Consider the following 21,229-nt stretch of genomic DNA (forward strand, 5'->3'; position numbering starts at 1 on the left):
AGATGTAACTAGTAGAGTGGATAGGGGAGAGCCAGTAGATGTGGTATATTTAGATTTTCAAAAGGCTTTTGACAAGGTCCCACACAGGAGATTAGTGTGCAAACTTAAAGCACACAGTATTGGGGGTATGGTATTGATGTGGATAGAGAATTGGTCAGCAGACAGGAAGCAAAGAGTGGGAGTAAACGGGACCTTTTCAGAACGGCAGGCAGTGACTAGTGCTCAGTGCTGGGACCCCAGTTGTTTACAATATATATTAATGATTTAGATGAGGGAATTAAATGCAGCATCTCCAAGTTTGCGGATGACATGAAGCTGGGCAGCGTTGTTAGCTGTGAGGAGGATGCTAAGAGGATGCAGGGTGACTTGGATAGGTTGGGTGAGTGGGCAAATTCATGGCAGATGCAATTTAATGTGGATAAATGTGAGGTTATCCACTTGGTTGCAAGAACAGGAAAACAGATTACTATCTGAACGGTGGCCGATTAGGAAAAGGGGAGATGCAACGAGACCTGGGTGTCATTGTACACCAGTCATTGAAGGTGGGCATGCAGGTACAGCAGGTGGTGAAAAAGGCAAATGGTATGTTGGCATTCATAGCAAAGGATTTGAGTACAGGAGCAGGGAGGTTCTACTGCAGTTGTAAAAGGCCTTGGTGAGACTGCACCTAGAGTATTGTGTGCAGTTTTGGTCCCCTAATTTGAGGAAATACATTCTTGCCATAGAGGGAGTACAAAGAAGGTTCACCAGATTGATTCCTGGGATGGCAGGACTTTCATATGAAGAAAGACTGGATTGACTAGGCTTATACTCACTGGAATTTAGAAGATTGAGGGGGGATCTTATTGAAACATATAAAATTCTAAAGGGATTGGACAGGCTAGGTGCAGGAAGATTGTTTCCGATGTTGGGGAAGTCCAGAATGAGGGGTCACAGTTTAAGGATAAAGGGGAAGCCTTTTAGGACCGAGATGAAGAAAAACTTCTTCACACAGAGAGTGGTGAATCTGTGGAATTCTCTGCCACAGGAAACAGTTGAAGCTGGTTCATTGGCTATACTTAAGAGAAGTTAGATATGGCCCTTGTGGCTAAAGGGATCAGGGGGTATGGAGAGAAAGCGGGTACAGGGTTATGAGTTGGATGATCAGCCATGATCATACTGAATGGCGGTGCAGGCTCGAAGGGCCGAATGGCTTACTCCTGCACCTATTTTCTATGTTTCTAGAATCTCTGGACTTCTCCACCCTGAAGCATTGTGAAGTATACTGGAAGTGCTTAATGAGGAAGTAGATAAATTGTATTCTGGTCGCCCATTACAGGGAAGGACTTGGAGCCTTTGGAAAGGGTATTGCCTGGATTGGAGGATATGAGCTACAAGAAGAAGCTGGGTTTGCCGAGAGGAGGCAAAATAGAAGTTAACAAAATCTTAACAGACACATATAGGGTAACAGGTAGGATCCTTTCCTCATGTTGGACATGCCAAGAATTTGAGGGAAATGGGAGGAAGTTTAAAGGAAAAATGCAGGGCAAGATTTTCTCATACACACTGTGGTGGGTCCATGAATGGGCTTCTAGGGGTAGTAGAAGAAGTAGATGCCTTAGTGGCATTTAAGTGGCTGCTAGGTAGGCACACGAAAATACAGGGAATGAAGGGACAGTCCTGTGCATAGGTCTCAGGGACTGATATCTAGCTAGGGTGTCTAAGAATTTTGCACAGTACTGTGTTTGTCAACGTGGAGTGGAGAGCAAGTTTGTAAATCTGGTGGGAGCAAATGATAAACATGAGTAAACCTGCAAATGCTGGAAATCTGAGCAACACACACACACACAAAATGCTGGAGGAACTCAGTAGGCCAGGCAGCATCAGTGGGGAAAAAAGCACAGCCGACATTTCCGGCCGATGTTGGGAATGGTGAGGCTGGACCACCGCGGGATAGGTGTGGGACAGGTGGCAGAGAAGGAGTGCCAGAAGCGCCGGTGGCACAGTTGCAGACACACCCAGCCCTGAGACACCAGGCAGGGTCATTTGATTCCAAGTAGTTCGTTTATTGATCATTACAGAATGTCTCTCTGGTGCTTCCTGCTCCCTCCCCTTTCCCAACCATGAATCCCCTCTCCCTTCCCACTCTGTCCGCAATAGAGACCCATACCTGGATCATGTTGATCATCACTCTCACATGTCATGAAATTTGTTTTCTTTTTTGCAGCAGTACAGTGCAAAGCATAAAATTACTACAGTACAAAAGGGGTGACAGGGTGGAGATACATCTCTGCCAAAGGAGATACAAAGCATTCCTTCCCCCTGCTAGCCTGCAGGGCTACCTTGGGCAAAGTGCCGCTCGTGCTTAGCCCCACCCCACCACCATCCCACCCCCAGATGAGTGTCATGTGAAGCCGTGGGAGCTGGTAGTGGATGTCCGTATGAGCAGCTGGTGCATATCAGAAGTCCTGGTTATGTGACCACTGACACCAGGCAGGCAATCTCTGAAGAGTATTGAGAATGGCTGGGGTCAACCATCTTGTCAAGACACTGCCCAGAAGAAGGCAATGGAAAACCAGTTCTGCAGAAAAATTTTCCAAGAACTTTCATGGTGATGGATAGAGAAAAGAATAAGAACAACAGTGTGAAGGGGTCTTCCCCACAGGCAATGACCCCTCGCAGTTTAAAAACAGATGGAAGACCATGATTGCCCACGTCATACGCCACTTTACATGATGATAACTGTACAAAACTCTTAGGCTCCCTAGCTATCTATAAGCACAGTGCTGTACAGATGGAGAAGAGTTTGCTTAATTTGGCATTCTATTCAGAACAAACGTTGTAGGCTGAAGGACCTGTTTCTCTGCTGAACTATGTCTTACTGTATGTTCTGTCAAGGGATAGAGGACTATTATGGGGGACTGGCACAGAGAAGTTGAGATGTAGGATAGATCAGCTTGAGGGGTTGAGTGGTCCACCCCTGGTATTTCCTTAAGTAAAGTAACTTATTGAGGAGACAGGTATTTCTGCAGTTCCAGAGGTCTTATCTTCATGTTACTCATGCCAAGGACATTATTAAGTAGCTGCCATACTTGCTGGAGTAGAATGAGGCATCATGGTCCATAAGTAAACTACTAACTGAAGTAGAGGAAGGGGTGAGGTCCTACAGGCAGTTTGAGAAGGGAATTATAAAGTAACATCTCAAAAGATAGAGATCTCTGGCTAATTCTTGTTGCAAAAGAGTACCAGAAAATGAAGAGCGTGCAGATGGTTGTGTGGTCAGAGACGGGACAGCAAGCAAGACTCTTGATTTATAGAGTCATAGCTGTGGGCCAGCACATTAGCGTAGTGGTTAGCACAACGTTTTACAGTACAAGCAACCCACGCTCAATTCCCACCACTGCCTGCAAGGAGTTTGTACAATCTCCCTGTGAATGTGTGGGTTTCCTCCGGGTGCTCCGGTTTCCTCCCTCAGCCTGAAGACGTACCAGTTAGTAGGTTAATTGGTCATTGTAAATTGTCCCATTATTAGGCTAGGGTTAAATCAGGCATTGCTGGGTGGCATGGCTAGAAGTGCTTGAAGAACCTATTCTGTACTCTACCTCAACCATTAATAAATAAATAAAAAGGAGAAAAACATACAGTAAATTGTGGAAACAGGCTCTTCTGCCCATCAACTCTATGCTGATCAACTACTGTCTGTTTACACACACAGACACTTTACTACAGCCAATTAACCTACCAATCCACATGCTTCTGGGATTTTGGACAGAAACCAGAGTAACAGGGGCAATTCATGCAGTCGTGCAGTCATTCAGTCAAACTCCACACTGACCACACCCAGACCTGGGCTGTTGATGTCTTGAAGCAGTGGAGCGACTTGCTGAGCGGGTCAGGGACTACTTCGGGGTGGGGGGGGGAGATGTAAAGCCTCACCACAACAGGACTTGGACTGATGCTCTTGTGGATGGGTTTGCTTCTGCCGTTGGGGAGGGTTTAAACCGCCATGGCAGAGAGATAAGAGAATACGCTGAAGGAAGGACACCAGAACTGGAAATGGAATGCCAAGAAATAGTGATGGAGTTTGGCAGGCAGAGAAAAGTTGGAAAATACACAAAAGAAGGAGCCTAGTTGTGCTTAATGGTGTGTATCTAACTGCAAAGAGCGTACTGAATAAGTCAGATAGGCTAGAGGCACTGATTGTCACATGGAAGGTTGATATTATGGCAATTATGGAAAGTGGTTTAAAAGTGGGACTAGACCGAGAGCTTAATGTTCCTGATTACAGGGTTTTCAACTAATGTAAGCAGAGGAGATAAAAAGAAAGGAGAGGTGGGGGTGGAATATTGTTTGAAGGAAAAGCATAACTTTAATAGAAACTGTATGTATCAGGAATAAAATGAAGCTAAATGGTCAAACTAAATAGAGAGAGCATGAATAACATTCTTCAGAGAGTCCTATAGATGGCTAAATAGTCTGAGGGAGATTAGAGAGCAAATTTGTATGCAAATTTTTAACAATACCAAAGCACAAAGATTATAATACTTGGTACTCTCTAATATTTTGATATTAGGTCAGATGCTGGTAATATGTAGAGAGTGCAGAATTCTAAATTTATACCTAGGAAATAATTTTTAGCTGCTTTCTAATAAGCCTAAGAGCAATTCTGAACTTAGTGCGAGGGACTGAAGTTGGAAAGGTGGATGGAGTATCACGGACAGAGAATTTTTAGCAACAGAGAGTCTGTTAAATTTAGCCACATTCTGGAAAAGGTCAAAGGTAAAATCAGAGTGAAGGCTCTAAATTGGTATAAAAAATAAGTCGGACTGGGAGGTCATTTACAAAAGTGAGCTGGAAACATTTATCTGAAAATAAATTGGCATTCTACCTGGCTACATCACCATCTGCTATGGGGGGGGGGGGGGGTGGCGACTACCCAGGATCGAAGTATGCTGCAGAGCGTTGTAACCTTAGTCAGCTTCATCATTGGCACTAGCCTCCATAGTATCAAGGAGCGATGCGTCAAAGAGGCAACCAACGTCCATCAGTAAGAATACACATCACCCAGGTCATGTCTCGTTCTCATTGCTACCATTAGGAAGGAGGTACAGGAGCCAGAAGCCACACACTCAACACTCAGGAACAGCTTCTTCCCCTCTGCCATCAGATTTCTGAGTGGACACTGAACCCATGAATACTACCTCACTACTTTATTATCTCCATTTTTGCACTACTTATTTAGTTTATTTTACATATATATTTTTAATTTTTTCCTCTATTATGCTGCATTGCATTGAACTGCTGCTGCCCTACAAATTTCACAAGATATGCCGATGATATTAAATTGGATTCTCATTCTGAGTCTGTAGCATAGCTGCCAATTTGTGCACAGCCAGATCCCACAAAAATAATATTAAGGGTCTGATAATGTTCACTCAGGTTTACTGTGTAACAGATATTGTGTGTTTTTGGCGGTAGTATATCAGGAGACTTGATAGAAAAGGTCAGGCCTAGCTTTATCAATTGACTGAAGGATGGAGTTGGTGAGAACGTGGAGTGTATCTCTTTGGCAGATCTGCCTTTTGCTGAATGTTTGAATTATTGCTGGAGCTGGGATCAGCGACCCATTGCAAGACAGGTGTCAAAAAGTAAGAAGTAAGGTTGAATTTCCCCCTTCCAACATAATCCAACACCTGTTGGTGGGGAGGGCTTTGCCTGTGATGGACAGGGCAGTGTCCGTCCTTGGTGCTCCCATACCAAACTTCTGTCCAAACCTAAGCCACACATTCAGTGATTCAGGAACAGCTTCTTCCCCCCTGCCATCAGATCTCTGAATGGACATTGAACCCATGAACACTACCTCACTATTTTTATTACTATTTCTGCACTGCTAGATTTAAATATTTAATATATATAATTACTGTAATTCACAGGCTTTTCCTTCTGTCATTATGTATTGCATTGTACTGCTCCTTCAAAGACAACAAATTTCACAACATATGCCAGTGAGATTAAACCTGAATCTGATCCTTGAATCAGAATTAGGTTTATTATCACCAGCATGTGACGTGAAATTAGTTAACTTAGCAGCAGCAGTTCAATGCAATACATAATCTAGCAGAGAGAGAAAAAAATAATAAATAAATTAAGACATAATAAATAAACAAGTAAATCATTTGCATATATTGAATAGATGATCAAAAATCTGCAAAAACAGGAATACTGTATATTAAAAAAAGTGAGGTAGTGTCCAAAGCTTCAAAGTCCATTTAGAAATCAGATGGCAGAGGGGAAGAAGCTGTTCCTGAATCACTGAGTGTGTGGCTTCAAGCTTCTGTACCTCCTACCTGATGGTAACAGTGAGAAAAGGACATGCCCTGGGTGCTGGAGGTCTTTAATAATGGACGCTGCCTTTCTGAGACACTGTTTCGTAAAGATGTCCTAGGTACTTTGTAGGCTAGTACCCAAGACGGAGCCGACTAGATTTACAATCTTCTGCAGCTTCTTTCGGTCCTGTGCAGTAGCCCCTCCATACCAGACAGTGATGCAGCCTGTCAGAATGCTCTCCACGGTACAACTATAGAAGTTTTTGAGCATATTTGTTGACAGACCAAATCGCTTCAAACTCCTAATAAAGTATAGCCGCTGTCTTGCCTACTGTATGACTACATCAATAGGTAGGGACCAGGTTAGATCTTTAGAGATCTTAACACCACCCAGGAACTTAAAGCTGCTCACTCTCTCTACTTCTTATCTCTCTATCAGTATTGGTACATGTTCCTTCATCTTACCCTTCCTGAAGTCAATGAGTTTTTAAAAAAAAGCGATGGAGCTGCTGAATCTGAAAACCTATTGGATGATATTGAGGAGAAATCATCCAATGGGAGGTAAAGGAGGAGGCAGAGCAAAAAAAAGTTTATATGTTGTGGGTTAGTAGTGGCCACACATTTTAATTCCATGTCCCATTCCCATTCTGATATGTCAATCCATGGCCTCCTCTACTGTCAAGATGAAGCCACACTCAGGTTGGAGGAACAATACCTTATATACCGTTTGGGTAGCATCCAGCCTGATGGCATGAACATTGACTTCTCTAACTTCCGTTAATGCCCCTCCTCCCCTTCTTACCCTATCCCTGATTCATTTATTTCCCCCTTTTTTACTCTCTCTCTGCCCATCACTCTTTGCCTGTTCTCCATCTCCCTCTAGTGGTCCCCTCCCCCATGCTTTCTCCCTAGGCCCATGATCTTTTCCCTTCTCCAGCTCTGTATCCCTTTTGCCAATCTCCTTTCCAGCTCTTGGCTTCACCGCACCCCCTTCAGCCTTCTCCTATCATTTCGGATTTGCCCCTCCCCCTCCTACTTTCAAATCTCTTACTATCTTTTATTTCAGTTAGTCCTGACGAAGGGTCTTGGCCCGAAACGTCGACATTGCTTCTTCCCATAGATGCTGCCTGGCCTGCTGCGTTCGACCAGCATTTTGTGTGTGTTGTTTGAATTTCCAGCATCTGCAAATTTCCTCGTGTTAGCTTCTACGTAACACTGGGAATGTTCCACTTTAAAATGATGGATGGCTACTGTGAAGCAGACAATGGAACCACTGTCTCAAGGCTTCCTGTACCCAGGTTCAATTGCTAGGGGTACTGCCTGTGTAGAGTTTCCACGTCCTCTCTATAAGCGTGTGAGTTTCTTTCTGGCTGCTCTGATTTCCTCCCACATCTCAAAGGCACACAGATGGGTAGGTTAATTGGCCACACTAAACTGCTCCTTGTGGGTAGAAAAGTGACAGAGCTTTGCAGGATTACTCACAAAAAAAGGCACTCTACCTCAGCTCCATGCTCTTGAACTTCAGCCACCTGGTGTGCGGCAGGGGTGGGAGGCAGAGTGGGTCAGATAGGGAACGTTCCTGGGATCAGTCAAAGCAGCCATCCATAAGCCTAGGCAGTGGACAGTCAAGTGTCCTGAACTAATTGTCAGTTCTCTTCCAGAATTATGTCTGTACCCAAGTGTCCCTGAAGAAGGAATACGTGAAGAAAGTACCTTAGATGTCTTCCTAGACCAGGGGTTCCCAACCTGGGATCCATAGTTAATGGTAGGGGTCCATGGCATAAAAAGATTGGGAACCCTTGTACTAGACAGTTAGGCATCATGGGCACGTCAGTGCGTTCTGGATAAGGCTGACTGTGTGGTAATTTGAAGCTGTTCACTGCAAATTGCATGGAGAGTGAAGAATTTAAGTTATGTGATGCTGTTATCTTTGAATATATTTCCTTTGAAAAAAAAGGGAAAAAAATAAACAGGAGAATGTGGTTGAGAGGGAAAATAATCCAGCCATGATCGAATTGTGGAGCAGATTTAATGGCCCAAATGGCCTAAATCTGCTCCTATGTCTTAAGATGTTAAATGAAGCTTGATGGCTAGAGTAGACTAGATGGGCTGAAGAGCCAGCTTCTGTGCTCTGTTCTTTCTATGTCTATATTGCCTGTAATGCAGCCACAACTATTTCAGTACTGAACTGAATAAAACTACTTTGCTTCTGTAGAAGTGAACTAGAGGAAGGATGCCCCTCACTGTAAGAGTTCCTCTTTTCTTAATAAAATATCTGTGTCAGTCCATAAACTATCAATCAAATCCAACTTTTCCACACTAGTCTGTAACCCTGTTGGTCATGGCTCCTCAACAGCTTAAATGTCATGAGGGCTTCTGTTTTGAGCACCCATTCCAGCAGTGAATACCGCGCCCCGACCACTCACCGGGTCCAAACAAAAGAGTTATTCATCTTTCCTATAATCTTTCTACTAATTACTTCAAATTTCGCCACATAAAAATCTGGTTAGGTGGACTGAAACCCATGGGCTACAAATGCCAGGAACAGCAGGAATGGGAAATTGCCTTGACAGTTGTAACAAATGATTACTTATTGCACGATTTTTGATCTGTTCTGTGTACGTATACTATAATTGATTTACTTACTTATTTATTATTATTATTATTATTTTCTTCGTCTGTATTGTGTATTGCATTGAACTGCTGCTGCTAAGTTAACAAATTTCACATCACGTGCCGGTGATAATAAACCTGATTCTCATTCTAATTCTGTAGGGCCCCAGTACAGAAACTACTACTTCTCTGAATTGATGTTATCATCTTAAACATGGGCATGCAAAATGTATTTTCCTGTTTCTATTCAACTCAGTCCCTAGAAGATGGGTAAACAGTCAAAGAGGTAGGTGGCAATCAAAAGACCATTGGATGGAAGAATGGGCAGACAAGCAGCAGATAAAATTCAGTAAACATTATCCATCCTGCCAGAAATTTACTTCAGAACCCATTCCAACGGGATGGTTTAGTGCTTTTGAACTGCCTGTACTATCCGGCATTTTGCAATATTCTGAAGAACTGGACTCTCAAGAAAACAGCACACGCTGGAATTAAGGAGATTGAGAGGGGATCTGATTGAAATATATAAGATTATTAAGGGATTGGACAAGATAGAGGCAGGAAATATGTTCCAGATGCTGGGAGAGTCCAGTACCAGAGGGCATGGTTTAAGAATAAGGGGTAGGTCATTTAGGACAGAGTTAAGGAAAAACTTCTTTTCCCAGAGAGTTGTGGGGGTGTGAAATGCACTGCCTCAGAAGGCAGTGGAGGCCAATTCTCTGGATGCTTTCAAGAAGGAGCTAGATAGATATCTGATGGATAGGGGAATCAAGGGATATGGGGACAAGGCAGGGACTGGGTATTGATAGTGAATGATCAACCATGATCTCAGAATAGCAGTGCAGGCTCGAAGGGCCGAATGGTCTACTTCTGCACCTATTGTCTATTGTCTATTGTAAAGCCATGCTGTTCATTGCTGGAACAGGCCAAAACTTTGGACTGGAGTGTAGCAGTGGGGCCTGGGCCGGAGTGTGGAAAGCAAACAGATGATTAGCCAGTCTAAGTGCGGAGACAGATTAAGAAGGTCAAGGCATCAAGGCCGAGGGCAAAGGAAGAACTGGTGTTCAGCTCACCACTCGTGAGCGGCTTTACTCGGCTCAGTGCTGAACTGGCTCCACAGCTGAGGTCTGCAGCCACTGGGCTCCTGGACTGTCTGCAACCCCGAACCAGGCTCTGTGGCTGTGAGCTGGAGCCATCGAGCTCCTGGACCATCTGCAACACCAAACCGGGCTCCGTGGCTGTGAACTGTTCCCAGTGGTCTCCGGGATTGGCAGAACTATGCTCCACGGCTGTGGACTCATTTTCAGGGACACTATGGTCCATGATCTATGTGTTATTTGTTTACTTTCTATTGTTTGCATAATTTGTTCTTTTTTTGCACATTAGGTGCCTAACCGTCTTTGTTGTGTGGAATTTTTTTTTAGTGTTTTCTATTTGATTTATTTATTTTTGTGGCTGCCTGCAAGAAGATGAATCTCAAGGGTGATATACATACATTGATAATAAAAGTACTTTGGAACTTGGAGGAAACACACTAGTGACAGGGAGAACATGCAAACTCCATATAGACAGCACCCAAGGTCTCTGCTGTTAGGTAGCAGGACCACCAGCTTCTCCATTGTAACCCCCCAGCCACTGAAGTTGTTGCAATTTAAAGTTGTGTCCCTGGACCAAGTTAGTCAATAATTTATTGAAATACTTTTTAAAACCTTAATAGGAGGCAGAAACACTTTCAAAACATTTAAATTCTAATCCCATATTAATTAAGTCACCACTAATTAATGAATTGAATTGTTAATCTGGCTTTAATTAATCAACTGCTTTTTAAATTCCCCCAGGTGGCTTGGTTGGGTCGGAACTCATGTCTCCAGATCATTAAAGCAAGCCATCTGGATAACATAACTACTGTGATGCCAAAGGAATTGGGCTTAAATCAACCTTTCACTCATGACTGCTTGACAATACTCCCTGCCCCAGCATAATTTTACCACACTTTTTTCATAAGGTTTAGCTTCAGCTTGAGTCATACCATAGAAACAAGCCCATTGGCCAACTGTGTCCTTGCTGAAAATGTCTACAGATATACAGATGCTCCATGGAGAGCATTCTAACTGGCTGCATCACTATCTGGTATGGGGTGGTCACTGCACAGGATCGAATTAAGCTGGAGAGAGTTGTAAACTCAGTCAGCTCCATCATGGACACTAGCCTCTGTCATATCCAGGACATGTTCAAGGAACGATGCCTCAAATAAGCAGCGTCCATCATTAAGGACCTCCATCACCTATGACATGCCCTGTTCTCATTGCTAACATCAGGGAGGAGATACAGAAGCCTTAAGGCACACATTCAACGATTCAGGAACAGCTGACATCCGATTTCTGAATGGACAATAAACTCATGAACACTACCTCACTGCTCTTTTTATTTCTATTTTTGCACTACTTATTTAAAAACTTTATATATAGTCTTACCATAAATCAGATTTATTTCTCTATTATCATGCATTGCACTGTTCTACTGCCGTAAAGTCAACAAATTTCATGACATATGCCAGTGATATTAAACCCGATTCTGATCATCAAGTACCTATCTTGCTTACTTGATCCTTATTCCTCTGTTTCTTGCCCACACAGAGATCTTGTTAAATGCTACTTTCTTGGGCAATGTGTTTCAAGCTCCGAACAGTTTTTTCCTCAGATTCCCTTTAAGCCACTTGCACCTTAGCTTAGACTTGTGACATTTGATCTTAGGCATCACCATTGTGGGGGAAATATTACTCACGCTCCACCCTATAGTTCTCAGTTTTGAATCAGGTTTCTTGTCAGTATTGTCCACACAAGGGAAACAAACCCAGACTATCCAGTTGCTCATCATAACTGAAGTGTTTCATCCCAGACGATATCACAGTGAATCTCCTCTGCACCTCTCCTGTGCCGTTACTATTCATAGTGTGGTAAATTGATCTGTACAGAGCGCTCTGCCACAGATTTTCTCCAATATTTTTGAAGACCTCTGTGCCTATAGAAAGTCACCTCTGTAAGGATGGAAGAAGCGTAGTCAACACGATGAGTTAAGCTTGTAATTTAAAAGAGAGGCTACTTATCTCTAAAGGCTGCCTCACGTCTCTTTGATGTATCCTTGCTTGTGCTGCTGAATCCTTGAATCAAGTCTGTTATTTTCCTTTGACGCTGCAGATGGATGCTTTTGACTTTGAGTGTCTGGTTCAAAACCAGATGACTCAGCCATTAAGCAGCAAGGGAGTGTGATGACTGATCTCATACTAAAGGTCCGAGTCACAGCCGGCCGTGCAGGCTAGCTGACCGCAAGGCTTCAAACGATTGTGGTGAGGCAGGGAGCTTCTCAAAGAAATCGCTGGGCTGTTGAGTTACTGGAAATGCCAGGTCGAGATGTGACTACAGGCAGTAAATGGTGAACCTCTGAAGTTCAAAGTAAGTTTATCATCAAAATACATATGTGTCACCATATTCTACCCTGAGATTCATTTTCTTGCAGGCAATCACAATAGAATAGAGGAATGTAATAGGATCAACAAAAAACTCCACACAGTGAGACAATACTGAGAACGTGAGCTGTAGACTCTTTAAAACAAGGCTATAGGTTATGGTGTCAATTCATAGCTGAGGCGAGTGAAGTTTTCCACACTGTTTCAGGAGCCTGATGGCTGAAGGTTGAAGGAGCCTAACTGCTCCTGAACCTGGGGGTGTGGGACCTAAAGATTTTGTACCTCCTTGCCGATGGCAGCAGCAAAAAGAGAGCATGGCCTGAATGGTGGGGTGGGGTGTGGGGGGCCTGATGATGGGTGCTGCTTTCTTGAGGCAGAGCTCCTTTGTAGACGTGCTCAGTGGTGGGGAGGGCTCTGCCTGTGATGGACAGGGCTGTGTCCGTCCTCAGCGCTCCCACACCAACCTTCTGTCCAAACCTAAGCCACCCTCCCCGAGTTCAAACTGAAGCCCATGCTGACCTTACCCAAGACTTTAGCTGCTTCCAACGACACCCCACAGATTTAGAAGGAATCCCCATCTCTTTCCAATATGCATAGCTCAATTGGCAACCAAGCCTTAGCTGAGCTAATTGGCAACAAAATAACCCACACCACGGTCTCTGGGACTTGTCACTTTACACAATCACTTGCTGTATTCACAGAACACTCTGTTCACATCCTACACAAAAAACTGTTCTTTTTTAAACATGTTTATATATATTATTTTCCATCTGCAACTGTCCCCGAACCAAGGAGGTGGTTAATCAACCTCACATTTTGGTCTTAATTCATATGAAGGCCAGAATGAGCAAGACTATGTGCCGTCCTCGAGGATGATGAATGTGTTAGTTCCTATAGTGGGAGAGAGAGGGTACAGCCTCAGATTAGAGGGATGCCCCTTTACAATGGAGATAAGGAGGAATTTCTTTACCTTCAGGGTGGTGAACCTGTGTAATTCATTGCCACAGACAGCTGTAGAGGCCAAGTCATTGGGTACATTTAAAGCAGAGGTTGATAGGTTCTTGATTAGTCAGAGTGTCAAATGTTATGTAGAGAAGGCAGGGGAATGGGATTGAGAGGGAAAATAAATCAGCCATGATGGAATAATGGAGTAGATTCAATGGGCTGAATGGCTTAATTCTGTTCCTATGCTTATGGTCTTATGTTTAGTCCATGTTATTCATGATTTGCCTGTTTGTTTTGTTTATATTGCTATTGTACAATAGTTACTGGAGTGATTTGAATTTATGATAAATGCATTTTTGTAAAAAGAAGGATTTGAGATTAAGATACATATACTTATCACATGCACAATGAATCATACAGTGAAATATATTGAGCAAACACGAGGAAATCTGCAGATGATGGAAATTCAAACAACAACACACACAAAATGCTGGTGGAACACAGCAGGCCAGGCAGCATCTAAAGGGAGAAGCACTGTCGATGTTTCAGGCCGAGACCCTTCGTCCTGATGCTGCCTAGCCTGCTGTGTTCTACCAGCATTTTGTGTGTGTTGTTGAGTGAAATATATTGTTTGCGTTAACAACCAGCACAAACTAGGGATGTGCTGAGGGCAGCCCGCAAGTGGTGCCACTAAAGCAAGCCCATGATGTTCAGCAGAACTACACGAGCAGCAACAAATACAGCAGCCAAACAAGCCCTTCCACCTTTTCTCTCTCTCTCTCTCTCTCTCTCTCTCTCTCTCTCTCTCTCTCTCTCTCTCACACACACACACACACACACCCTGTAGGCTTCCAGAGAACTCACGGGCTTCCTTTGCTTCAGTAGAGGTGAGTTTCTAAGCAACAAACCAGTCAGGTTCATGGTGGGGCTACAGAAAATAACGTTGTCCCAAGTCCTATATTTAACAGTTTAATCTGCGGACGCATACTGAGACTCTGTGATTTGATCTTCAAACTTACTGCCTCTCCCACTTAGAAAGCTGCAGGTTTAAGTCAGACTAAAGAAAATATGAATGTTGGAATCTTGAGCAAACCACAAAAATGTGGAGCAAGTCAGCTGGTCAGGTAGCAGCTATGGAAGAAAGTGGCAATAAACGTTTTAGTTTGAGACCTTTTATCTGGACAGAAAGATAAAGGGGAGATGGCTAGAGGAAAGAGGTACAAGGAAGAGGTAGAACAAAAGAGGCAGATGGGGGCGGAGTGTGGAAGTAACAACAGAGGCTGATTGTTGGAAGTGACAAAAGAGTTGAGGATGATGCAATCTGAGAGAAGATTAAGGTGGAGCATGGAATCAAGGAGTAGAGATAGGGAGGATAGATGAGGGCAGTGGGGGTCAGGAGAACTGTGGGAGGAGTGTGTTGGTGATGGGCAGGTAGAGTGGATGGAGAAAGGGGTAGGAACTCTGCAGTGGGGGGATGGGGCGGACGTAGGAAGATCTAGGTAGATCAGGAGGAGAGAGGAAAGGAATGAAGGGAGAGCAGCTTAGCATTAGTCGGAGAATTCATTGCTCAAACTTAGTTCATTGCTTAGGAGCTTAGGAGGATTAATGGCACCTAACGGCGACTCCTTTGCTTGCATCCTTGGAAACAGCTCTATTTCCATCTTTAATATCTCTACTTTTCCCTTTCAGGGTTCTTTTGAAGACCCTGACTACACGCTGACTATGGTTCTTTGCAGGAACGGGACCCACTCTTGTGGTTCCACAGCTGGCTGTTATTCAGCACGCCAAGAGCTTGGTCTAAGAGCTCGATTCACCTTCACCTTCAGAGGGCTGATATCTCGTTGCTCTGCAGACGGGCGGATCGAAGGTCGGTGTCCGGGCAAGAGATCGGTGTGTCGTGGGAGATTGAAGATCTCAGGCTACGTGCCCAGATACCTGAGACCTTTGGGCACAGAGCTTGGAAAAAGTGACGCAACAGATTTTTAACAACATAAACCAGCATGTTGTTTGTATGTCTCCCCTCTCGCTGTGAAATGGAGACATCTCTTTCTCCCTTATTAGGGAGAGAGAGAGAGCATGTGGTATGTCGAATACCGGGTGAACAAGTAATCTCTGAAGCACTGTAAGTCTGTGTCTTTGCTGTTGCTTTGCTCTCGCTTGAGTGCTCAGTGCTCAGAGTGCTTTTTTTTTGCTGGTGGGGAGAAGGGGAATCGTTGCTTGCTGCTGCTTACGCACAGGAGGTAGGGGAGCTGGGGAGGCCTTTGGGGTTGTAACTGTCACTCATTCTTTGGGGGCACTCTGTTTTTGTGGATGGTTGCGAAGAAAAAGTGTTTCAGTATGTATATTGTGTACATCTTTCTTACAGTAAATGTACCTTTGAAACCATTGGGTTGTAGATTACCCAGGTGTAATTTTGAGGTGCTTCTCCTCTAGCTTGTGTTTAGCCTCAACATAGTAGTAGAGGAGTCCGAGGACAGATGTGCCAGTGTGGGTTTGGAAATGGGAATTAAAATGGCTAACAACCAGGAGATCCAGAAAGATATGGCAGACTGAGTAAGAATATCAGAGGTTCCAGCAAGAATACAGGAGAACAGGGACGAGAGGGAAAATAAATCAGTCATGATCGAATGTTGGAGCAGACTCGATGGACCAAATGGACTAAATCTGCTCCTATGTTTTATGGTCTTATGAGTGTAGGTGCTCAGCGAAAGGAAACTTTGAGATAAGCAGAAATTTTGACACTTCCACCTATCACCTTCCAGCCTCAGGCACAATTTCCATTCTCCCCTCCTCCATATTATATGTGGCCACCAAATTATAGGAAAGATGTCAACAAAATAGAGAGAATACAGAGGAGATTTACTAGAATGTTACCTGTGTTTCAACACCTAAGTTACAGAGAAAGGTTGAACAAGTTAGGTCTTTATTCTTTGGAGCGTAGAAGGTTGAGGGGGGACTTGATAGAGGTATTTAAAATTATGAGGGGGATAGATAGAGTTGACGTGGATAGGCTTTTTCCATTGAGAGTAGGGAAGATTCAAACAAGAGAACATGAGTTGAGAGTTAAGGGGCAAAAGTTTAAGGGTAACATGAGGGGGAACTTCTTTACTCAGAGAGTGCTAGCTGTGTGGAACGAGCTTCCAGTAGAAGTGATAGAGGCAGGTTCGATATTGTCATTTAAAAAAAAATGGATAGGTATATGGACAGGAAAGGAATGGAGGGTTATGGGCTGAGTGCAGGTCAGTGGGACTAGGTGAGAGCAAGCATTCGGCACGGACTAGAAGGGCCAAGATGGCCTGTTTCCGTGCTGTAATTGTTATATGGTTATATGCCAAGTCTTGCTCCATTCCTTTCCTTCATCTCTTTCTACTGGCTATATCCCCTCTATCTTTCAGTCCAAATGAAGGGTCAGGAATCAAAACACCAATTGTCCATTTCCCTCCACAGAGGCTGCCTGACCAGCTCATCGTGCATTCGTACATGTTGCTGAAGCAACATTATTAAGTTGCACTCTTAGTTAATAATTGCCGTGCCTTGGAAAAAGCTGTCACCGGCTCTGAATATCCCAAACCCCAACAGTACTGTGGGAGCACCTTCACCACACAAACTCCGGGGATTCAAGAAGTTAGCTCATTATTAGCACCTTGATACGGATTAAGAATGGACGAACCATGATCTGGTATGGTTGTTCAAAGGCACATAAACATAAGAGGCTGTGGCATAATGAAGTCAGCCCAATATCTTACAGGCCAATCCTTCCCCAGTTTATCTACATGGTGTCGACACTGGGTGCCTCCTCAAGAAGGTATATCAAAGATCTTTACCAACCAGGCCATTTCACAGCTAAAATCAGGCGGGAGCCACAGAAGCCTCAAATCCCACATCAATATGTTCAATAGCAAATACTTCCCTTCAACAGTTCTGTTCTTGAATCAACCGGCAATCTCAATCACTAACTCAGTGTAGCAACACTATGACCATTTTGCACTAAATGAATCTTTTATTCAAATTCTGGTTTTTTTTTCAGAATAATTAGTTAAAATTGCTCTTTTATGTTTTTTTTGTGAATGTTGCATCTGTAATGTTATGTGCCTGTGATGCTGCATTTCATCGCACCTGTGTGTACACTTGCCTCTGGATGGGTTGTTAATGTTGGCCCTGCCAGTGACGGCGATCTCCCAGAAATCTGGCTGCAGCAAGAGATCCTGGAACTGTACTCCAGCGAATGTTAGAGCAAGAAAGAAGGGGAAAATAGCAACCTTTAAAAAGACTAACATTTAAAAATAAACAAATGTAACAGCAACACTGCAGAGTCCAAAAATGACTCAGAGCTCTGTTACATAACAGTAACACCATCTAATCTGCATAAAAAGCTCATAGCAGATTTGTAATCTCTTCAGCCCTCACAGTACACTGATTTCCCTCCACCGCTCATCCTCCCCCTCAATAACTGAATAGAAAAATCAGTGGATAAAAATTACTTAACTTCTAGCACCAGGGAGAACCATAACATTGGTGGCTAACCTTTGGTTCATTAAAATTCCTGCCTTCTCTGATTCTGTTCTCAACAGTGGAGCGGTGCGTCAACCAGTGACAAGGAACCTTCCATCCAGGCCATGCTCTCTTCTCGCTGCTGCCGTCAGGAAGGAGGTTAATGAGCCTTAGGTCCTATACCACCAGGTTCAAGAACAGTTATTATTCTTCAACCATCAAGCTTCTGAACCAGTGCGGACAACCTCACTCAACTCTGAACTGATTCCACAACTTCTGGACTCAATTTCTAGGACTCTGCAACTCATGTTCTCAGTATTATCTATATGTGTACAGTTTGTCTTCTTTTCCACATTGGTTGTTTCTTAGTCTTCATGTGAAGTTTTTCACTGATTCTATTGTATTTCGATCATAAACAAGAGAAAATCTGCAGATGCTGGCAATCCAAGCAACATTTTCTTGGCCCAAAATATTGACCATATTCTTTTTCCATAGATGCTGCCTGGCCTGCAGAGCTCCTCCAACATTTTGTGTGTGTCTATTATATTTCTTTGTTCTACTGTTAATGCCTGCAAGAAAATGAATCTCAGGGTAGTATATGTATCTAGTATATAGTATCTGTCATGCCACAGCAGAAGAACTTGCTGTCAGTGGAGTTTGTGAAGACAGGTACAAGGAGAAGCAAGGTTCTGAGGGATAAGGATCTATGGGATGAGTTTAGATAGCCAACTTTACAATCATGGGCATGTTGGGTCAAAGGTCGCGCTTCCTACTTTTTAACTCTTAACTCTGGCAACCAAAAGCCATTCCAATTTATGCCACTTCAGATTCATTTATCACATGTACATTGAAACATAGAGTGAAATGTGTCAGTTGTGTTAACAATCATCACAACCTGAAGATGTGCTGGAGGTGGCAATACAGTGTGCCCACAATGTTTGGCAGAACAACAGCTTACCCAACAGGCAATAAGAACATCAACAGCCAAATTAGCCCCTCTCTCCCACATACACATACCCTCTCCAACTCCTCTGGCTCTCCTGTCTCCAGTTGTCTGGCTTCAACTTTTGGACTCCCAGTCAATCTTTGGGCTTTGATCTTCACCAAACCCCATTGATCTCATTGACTGAAAGGCCTTCATGCCTTCTGCTCGCACAGCCAACTGATCCTGGGATAGCAGGACATCCATGTATGTTCTTTGACACTTGTCCATGTCACTGCCCTTCGAAGGTGGAGTGGAGGTCTGGACGCTGGATGTTCTTTGTCACTCATTTACATTGCTGGACTTCAGGCATAGAGCGGACGCCTGGCCTCTAACTCTAAAATACCAGCAACGTTGTTAAAATCAAAAGTTCCTCTTGGTCAATGCTATCACCCACAAAGCAACAAGAGTGCTGAAAGTCTTCTCTGCATCTGTGCCCAGAGATAATTAAGTGTCTGAATCTACCTTGTATCACCCTTAGTCACAAGCTAGTACCACTGCTGCATAGATCTTGGGAGGTTCATTAATGAACCTGTTTGATATGCAGTCTCCAGACTATTTTGTTGGGCTAAGGGCTTTCAGCCAGTAACTCCAATACTGTTTCATCAATAGAAAAAGAGATTACACACACATAATTTGCATTTTGTGAGGCATACAGAACCAAGGCAGGTTGATCATTAAGATTCTGAACAGCAAGAATCTAACTGAATGACAGATCAGGCTCGGGAGGCTAAAGGGACATACAAGACATCCTGCCAATGTTGGAAATCTTGAGCAACACACACAGGATGCTTAACTATCTTCTACTCATTGTATTAAAAAGAAATCATCTAGGACATTGCTACGGATTTGATAATGAATTGTGCCTGCAGTAGTTTTGAGCTTTTGAACGGTGTAGTTCAAGAACACTTTTCAGACTTCACTGCTATTTTTAGATAGACTCTGCAACAGCTTAAATAGACTCTGCAGACTGTTTGGTCTGGTGGACTCTGGTCCATTTGCCCTGGTGTTCTTGTTAATACATAAAAAATGCTAGTGGAACTCAGCAGGTCAGGCAGCATCTATGGAGAGAAATAAATATTTGATGTTTCAGGCAGAGACCCTCCATCATGCCCTGATGAAGGGTCTTGGCACAAAACATCGACTGTTTAATCATCTCCATAGATGCTGCCTGACCTGCTGAGATCTTCCAGCATTTTGTATGTGTATTCAGGATTTCTAGCCTCTGCAGAATCTCTTGGGTTTATCTGCTCATTGTTATGTTGCTCCCTGCAGCTCTAATTTGGCTTCTCCATTTCATACAATGACTACTCTTCAAAAGTCCTGTGGTAAAGTGCTTCAGGACAGAGTCATGAAAGGCATTACGTAAATGCAGACCTTTCTACTTTCCATACAGAAGAGGGAGAGGGAGAGAGAGGGAGAGGAGAGAGGGAGAGAGAGAGAGAGAGGAGAGGGAGAGGGAGAGGAGAGAGAGAGAGAGAGAGAGAGAGAGAGAGAGAGAGAGAGAGAGAGAGAGAGAGAGAGAGAGAGAGAGAGAGGATGAGGAGAGGGAGAGGGAGAGGGAGAGAGGGAGAGAGAGAGAGAGAGAGAGAGAGAGAGAGAGAGAGAGAGAGAGAGAGAGAGAGAGAGAGAGAGAGAGAGAGAGAGAGAGAGAGAGAGAGAGAGAGAGAGAGAGAGTGTGTGTGTGTGTGTGTGTGTGTGTGTGTGTGTGTGTGTGTGTGTGTGTGTGTGTGTGTGTATCACTTGTGTTTACCATTGTACTTGCTTTACAGCCTCAGACTGGAGGAACATCCTTTTGGAATGGAGATGAGGAGGAATTTCTTTGGCCAGAATGTGGAAAATCTGTGGAATTCAATGCCACTTGGTGGCTGAGGAGGCCAATTCGTTAGGCATGTCTAAAGCCGAGGTTGATAGATTCTTGATTAGTCAGGGCATGAAGGGATACAGGGAGAAGGCAGGAGACTGGGGCCGAGAGGGAAAATGGATCAGCCATGATATTCTGGTGGAGCAAATTCGATGAGCCAATTCTGCCCCTATATTTTATAGTCTCATTTAACATTGTCTCTGAGCCTTCCAATAAGGCTATCCCTCCCATTTCTACACACATAGTTAACTTTGAAGATCACAGTGATTCAATACTTCAGTAGCAATGATTTCATGCATCACCATGACCTTCAGCCAATTACTTTTTCCAGTATGTTATTGCGATGGCTGATTTTTGAAGTGTTGCAAAGGTGACTGACCCATCTTGAGATTTTAATCACAATAGCCTGTGCTGATTCTCCACATGTTCAGCGTTCAAATCAATTAAAACCTTTTTACAATTACTTAAGTTCTGGCCGCCATCCCAATTGAAGAGGAAAGTAAGTGCGGTGTCTTATTTTATGTATCGATGCTTCTGCTTGACTGCATGATAAAAGCTTTTTA

General features: G+C 43.6%; 1 protein-coding gene across 1 annotated transcript in view; it reads right to left on the reverse strand.

Moving 5' to 3' along the window:
• Nucleotides 1–15,151: 15,151 nt before the first annotated feature.
• The window catches only part of LOC132406619 (leucine-rich repeat transmembrane neuronal protein 4-like), a gene marked incomplete at its 5' end in the record, with an annotated part of 50,009 nt that continues 43,931 nt past the window's right edge, over nt 15,152–21,229 (reverse strand). Inside the window, 2 exons of the mRNA XM_059992818.1 lie at nt 15,152–15,285; nt 17,462–17,599. Of these exons, the coding sequence (XP_059848801.1) occupies nt 15,152–15,285; nt 17,462–17,599 (272 nt within the window). The remainder of the gene's footprint in view (nt 15,286–17,461; nt 17,600–21,229) is intronic.

This window comes from Hypanus sabinus, chromosome 1 (assembly GCF_030144855.1).
Source record: "Hypanus sabinus isolate sHypSab1 chromosome 1, sHypSab1.hap1, whole genome shotgun sequence".
Lineage (NCBI taxonomy): Eukaryota > Metazoa > Chordata > Chondrichthyes > Myliobatiformes > Dasyatidae > Hypanus > Hypanus sabinus.